This window comes from Zonotrichia albicollis, chromosome 4, assembly GCF_047830755.1.
Source record: "Zonotrichia albicollis isolate bZonAlb1 chromosome 4, bZonAlb1.hap1, whole genome shotgun sequence".
Lineage (NCBI taxonomy): Eukaryota > Metazoa > Chordata > Aves > Passeriformes > Passerellidae > Zonotrichia > Zonotrichia albicollis.
Window position 1 is genome coordinate 58,033,002 of NC_133822.1, and position 6,529 is coordinate 58,039,530.

The following is a 6,529-nucleotide window of genomic DNA, read 5'->3' on the forward strand; positions in this document are numbered from 1 at the left end:
CCCATTTTCACAAAATGCTGGGATAAAACTAGCTCTTAAAAAAACTTCAAATAACTAAAGCAATAAAACATAGTATTTCATTAAAAAAACCCAAAAAACAAATAAAAAATCCACCCCAAAAACAAACCAACAGAAAATGGTCTTTTAATACCCTAGTGTCTCCAGCAAGAAAACTGACATAAATAGCTTTTCTGGTATAAAAGCAACTACCTACAATGTGTTGAAAACTCATAATCAAAAGGAAAAATAAATACTTCAAGTTTTCCATGTACCAGACAAACAGGATTCTTTGCAACTACAAGCTGACTGTGTCAAACTAAGGGGACCAGCTCCCTGAAGGGCTTTAAAGTAACAGTTACTGAAATGGCATAAACAAGTAGTAGGACCATGAGAAGTACATCACTGCACAAATGTTAACCGAAATCATACTTTACAATACTTTCATTCATAAAGTTATCTAATATAAGCAAAAGTAAGTATCAAAATAATAGTCAGCAGAAGGAATTCCAACAGTTACAGTCACTTGTGTCATCTCAATTTTCCTTTTCATAAGAATTACTCCATCAAGCTGTTGACAAATCATACATCAAAGTTTATTAAGACAGAGGAAGAACAGGGGTATCTGATTTTACACTCAAGTAATTGACAAATGCAAGTCTTTAACAATAAAGCTCCTATCAGAACCCAGGAAACAAAGCCATTATGCTGTGCAAACACCTTTCAGGGAAGTACATACAGCTTTGGGCAAATAATACAATGTCTCATATCCCTATTGCCTGAGGATAATTAACTCTGTTACAATTTTGTTCTCCTGCAGTGAAAAATGTAGCCCAATTCTGTGAAACTATTGCCATGGATGTTTTCTAAGGTAGAGATAAAGGAGTCCGTGAAAATCTGCTTGTGTTAAAATGTATTCTATTGAAACAGCAATACCCAATATTTTACTGAAAAAATGGCGGTATTTTTTAACTTAGGGAACTCCAAAGTGAATTGAGTAGCAATTTTGTGGGGGGTTTTATTGGTTATTTTGGGTTTTTTTGGTTTTTCTTTTTCTTTTTGTTTAGCTAAGCTGGAACATCAAAGATCACACTTCAATCTGTGCTTGCACCCACCCATTTGAATTATCACAAACAGGATCATTTACTGCTGCTAAGCAGCTTTCAAAGGTGATACTTCTGTCTGAAGGTCCTCTTAGGGCTGTACATTTCATTTCTATATAGTAATTGTGCATTCTGTCCCTTTCTTCCAAAAATGGCATGCAGAAATTGTGATCTGGAGAACATGATCTGCCACCCAATTACTTACATAAGACCTGCCCATAGCCATTGCTTTGTGCTCTACTGAACAGAGGCACAGAGGAAGTAGAGGAATACAAAAATCAAAACACATAACTCTGAAAGATAAAAGCCAAGATTTCTAGCAGAGAGTGGCAGTGTCCATAGCGCAAGATCAGAAGGAAATTCTTTCAGCTGTGGAGAGCTCATCCTCCTGTGCTCCTTATTCCACTGCTGTTACAGACTGTGCTCTTGGCTCAAGCTGGAACACCCCAAAAAGTCAGAGAGACTTGTGTCAGACATTCTTGGCTGAGTCATTTCACCTTTGGTACTTACAGAAACAGACACATTACTGTCTTTCAACCATATACCACATAATCTGACTGAACATGAATACAATAAGACTATTTACATCTCCCATTTTGCACCAGGATTTTTTACTTAGTTTTTGGTCCCAATCTTCTGTGGAAGTCATATGTATCAGTTAGAGAAGCCTAAATGTTTAGCTAGCAACATAGGTTTCTCACAAGGAATCCACAAGAACAATGGACTAATTGATTAAACCCAGAATTTTATCAAGTTCTTTCTACATTGTAAAAGAAACATGTGCACGATGGTCTTGTTAGAGCTCTAATAACCTTCTAATGCAGAAAAAACATAGAATTCCTCATCAAAATAATTAAGTCTTCAGTTTTGGAGAAAAAAGTGCAAACACCAAATGAATTAAGCCTTAAACCTGGTTTGCCTAGAAAAAAGCTGAGTACAAAAATAAACTAGAGACAAAGCCCATATTCCTAATCTGATTTACATAGCCTTAGATGTACTTTTCTGTGAAATACATGTTAAGTAAAAATGGTGATCTCATTCTTAGGTGTATCTACTTGATAATAAGAATACAGGCTACAGGAGTGGCATATTCTAAAATAAAAATACTCTAAAAATATTCTAAAAGGAAAAAAAAAAGCCTTTCATGTTTCCTTAGTTCTCTTAAGTCTCATCCATGTGACAGCAGAAGTGAGCTGTTAACTGTCATTACAGCGAACGTGAGCGTGAGCACACAAGTTAGAGCAGTCTGCTCGCTAGCTATCTGGTTAGGACAAATTTCAAAACTCTTGTCATCTTGACTGGAAGATTAATAGCTGCTTCCTCCTGATTTAATATTGAAACAAAAATTATGGAACTTGTTGAAGGCCTCCCTCACATGCTAAATTTATAAACTCTTACTGTGAGCCTCTCTGTAGTTTTACTTCCCCATTCAAATAGTTTTTATCCTTCTCTAAGGTAATAGTTAATCATAAACAATTTAAAATTATCTTTTGTAATGAGAGCAGATCATACAAATCACTTTTACTAGTACAGCCTTGTACCATCTTCACTCTGTTGTACTGAACAGTAAGAGGGGTTTGCAGAAACATCTACTACATTTTTTTTTAAAGTTTTCCAGAACCAAAGCTCAGTCACACCCAACCCCAAGCTGTGTCCAGAAATTCTCTTCATCTGAGCATTTTCTTGAAGTCACTGCTGCCCATTCCTTCTCCTTGCATACAAGCCAAGGCAGGCACAGAATCCCACCACACTGACAGCGAGGCCGAGCAGGAAGGCAATGGTATCTCCTGCGTCCAGGGCTTCAACTACGGGCAGCACCAGCAGCAGCGACACGAGGACCAGCAAAAGTTTGGAGGTGTTCTCGCTTGAAGGCATGCTGACAAGCAGCTGACCCCCAGGGGAAGTTAAATGAAAAAAGTGGTAGACAGCAGGTACTTCACTGGTATCTACAAGGAAAACAAAAGGAATGTTACATGATTTTCCTTCCTCTCCCCTGGATTTGTCTTGCCAATAGCCAACTGATTGATGCATTACAGGTATCTGTGTAGAACTGATGAAATTTAGGTTTTATCTTGCCAATTACCAAAGTAAATTACTTATTATCATGAGACAGCCACAGTGGATTTGCTATCTTGTTATGTAACTCTGTGGAAACTAATCTTTTGAAGACTTACCGAGAGGTAAAGTCAGAACAGGCTCTCCTGCCTGCAGCTACCAGAGCTTGTTTATCTGGTGCGTTGCTACGCAGGCCTGTTCCACCAGGTGTTCAGGGCCTGATGGCTGCTGCCCATCACTTCCCCACACTTCCTAACACCGGCCATCCTCAGGATCCGTGAGCATGGACAGACTGCGGTACACTGGGGAGGCCGTGAATTTAACCTCCCGGGCAGTGCCATCGTGCTCACCCTCACTGCGGGACAAACGTCAGTCGTGGTTCTACAACTTGGAGAGGCGCTCCCAAGGAGTGCGCCGGGACCAGCCCGGACCGCCCTCTCCGCAACAGTTCTTCCCGCGGGGATGGCTCGGTCGCGGGGTGCACAGGACAAAACCCACAATGGGACACCCGAATAAGCGGCTGCCCCGCTCGCACTCCGGCGGAGCCAGTGCCGGACCCCGCCAGCCCCGGGGCGCCCGCGGTTCCCATCCCGCCGCCGCGGGGCTGGGGGCGGCCGCTCCCTGGGCAGCCCTCGGCAGGCCCTGCCCGCACGGTGCCCCTCAGTCACCTCCTGCCGCCGGCTCCGGCCTGGGGCCGTCCCCGCTCCGCGCCGCCCGCGGGGCGCTCAGCAGCCGAAGGCGCCGGCCCGCGCCGCCCCGCCGCGCTGCCACTGCCCGGCCGCGGCCATGACAGGAAGGGGCGGTGGCGCGGCCGGGGGCGGGCGTGACCCGGCCGGGCCATCTCCGCTCGGCTCCGCTCCCCTCCCGCCGCGGCGCCCGCCCGCTGCGGCCGCCGCGATTCCCGTGGGCGGCTCGGGGGAGCAGCCGCCCCCAGCAGCCCGGGCGGCCCCAGGCCCCGCCGGTGGCCCCGGGAGCGGTGCTCGCCAGGCCAGCCTGGGCCTGGAGGGATGCGGCGGGGCCCGAGAGCCCCGGCCGGGGGTGCTGCTCCCCAGGGCGGCTCCCAGCCGGAGCCCCGGAGTGCCCGAGGTGCGATAAACGGGACCGAGAGAATGTCAGCTGGGAGCAGCGGCCAGCTGCCCTCACTGCGGCTCCATTGACCTGAACGGATAGAAACACATTTGGGTTGCCTGATCCTTTTCCTACAAATAAAAGGGTAAAAGAAGTCACCATGAGTTTGCATCATTTCAGATTTAGGCCCTTGTGATAACAGTCCTAGTATGTGCCATCATAACCAATTCCTACTCTGAGGAAAGCAATTGAAGCAGCTTTATATGGTAGAGAGCAGCCTGTGCCCTTGTAAAACAAACAAACAAAAAACCTAAGGGAAGTGTTGAGAGGTAATTAAGTGAGAGCACTCCCCAAGATCTTAGCTTGTCCCAATTTTTATCTTATTTATCCTTTGGAAAAGGCTGCTTGTAGAAATTGCGTATTAGGCTGTTTTGTTGCACCAGGTAGTTCCTAAGCAGAGCCCAGTCTTATTTTTCAGTGGCAAAGGTTTGTGCCTAAGTTTAGATAAAAGACCAGTGAGCAATTATTATAAGTTCCTAGTATGTCTCTTTGGAGTGCTCAGAGAAATAACCCAAAGAAACTGTGCTAAATTAACGTCAAAATCAGTATAGAATTTGTAATTCATTACAACATGCCTTAACTCATGACTTAGAACCCATGTCCTCACAATGTTCCCTATGACTTCTGTAAAAAAAGCAACTTTTATAAACACTTCTCTTTAGCAAAAGAGTTTCTGGTGGCCTTCTTTAAAGAGAAATGGAGATCCAGATAGGGCATTCAACTTACATATAGCTTTGCCTCTGCCTTATAAAATTTCACTGTAATTGCTTTTGAGCAGGCATTCCTCATGGCTATAGGAACTTCACACATCTGAGGTGGGATGTTACTATTGTGCCAATGATAATTCCTTTATTAATGCCCTTCTTTTCCTTATCAGTCAGGATTCATCAGCTATCAATTGTCATAAACAATAAATTTCCAGGGATAAAAACATCTTTTTGCTCCTTTATTCCAAGTACCATTAAAGCATCATCTTTCTGAGCAGCAGTGCCTAGACTCTGATAATGCAAATAATAATGAATATCAGTATAACTCATAACCATCCTTTTTATTAATTAAATGCCTATTTCACAGTTTTTCAGTCCTTAAATACTTGATTCTTCATGTTCAGTTCTGAAGGCATTTTCTTAATAAGCTGATGCCCAATAAACTCATGGGAGAAAAATCTGGAAATTTCTGGGAATATTATGGCATGGAGAAGAGTAAGACCATGGTGCCTAGCCCATTCCCTAATCAGTCACAGATAAATCATAACCCCTAAAGAACCTGAAGGATGCAATTGGAGGATGTGTCATGTCAATCACTGGTGTCATTCCAGAAGAGTGGGCCTTGGAGTCCTGGCCCTCTTAGTTCCTTGCTTAGTCTATTTACTGCATCCTGCACTGTTGACAAGTGAACATTACACTGTTCTGCAATGTCAAAAAATGTTGAATTCATCCCTCTAAATTCCGGTGCTGTATTTGTTGTTGCCACCACTTACCAACTAGAATTTTCAGTAGTTGTCATTTAGTTCCACAAAACACTCACAGAGGGATTGAGCAATGACTTTCAAGTCTACCTTTTGTAACTAGAAATGTCAGTACCTGAAAGCTGTGGCATTTTTGGAGCTAACTATTTTGAAACTGAGGAGTGCAAAATCCAAGAGAAAGACTGGGCTTAGCACACTCCTCTTAGTATCAAGAACTGAACACATTCACAGGGATGAAATGACACAAAGTACAGCATGCATGTAGAAAATATTGATTGTAAGATATATCATTTATTAGTAACATGGAAGTGCCATTGAGAGCTAGAAAACAGTGCCATTTGGGGATACCTCTTTGGTTTATTAGCTCTTTCAATGCCATTGCATTTTGTAGCTTTGGCTTCAGAAACAATGCTCCTTTGGAAAGAAGCCAACAAAATCCAAACAGTCAAGGAGGCTCTGTTGGTTTTTGTGCTGTCGGAATAGCAGAGAAATGTGTATTCAGCTTCAAGCTCTGCCATCAACTTCCTACATCACCTCAGGCAAATCTTCCTTTTGACCTATCACTGCTTTGATTGCTTTGCTCAAGCTATTATGTAACTAATATTCAGAGGAAAGTCAGAGAATTCCCAGAGCTGACAAGCTAAAGCTTTGTAAATTTTGAGCACAAGGCTAAGGAGGTAGGTATATTGTGAGACTGAAAATTGAAAATAAAGTGTACTTTCTGGAGCGGAAAAAGTTATAATCAGCTACACCCTGAAGGGGGTATTTGTAGGGTTTT

General features: G+C 43.3%; 1 protein-coding gene across 1 annotated transcript; it reads right to left on the reverse strand.

Annotated features, from left to right (window-relative positions):
* Nucleotides 1–571: 571 nt before the first annotated feature.
* SMIM30 (small integral membrane protein 30) lies at nucleotides 572–4,417 on the reverse strand. Its single transcript, XM_026790344.2, has 2 exons — nucleotides 3,824–4,417; nucleotides 572–3,046 (listed from the first exon to the last, which is right to left on the reverse strand). The coding sequence occupies exons 1-2, from the start codon at nucleotides 4,383–4,385 to the stop codon at nucleotides 2,790–2,792; spliced, it is 819 nt and encodes a 272-aa protein (XP_026646145.2). The 5' UTR covers nucleotides 4,386–4,417; the 3' UTR covers nucleotides 572–2,789.
* Nucleotides 4,418–6,529: the final 2,112 nt, after the last annotated feature.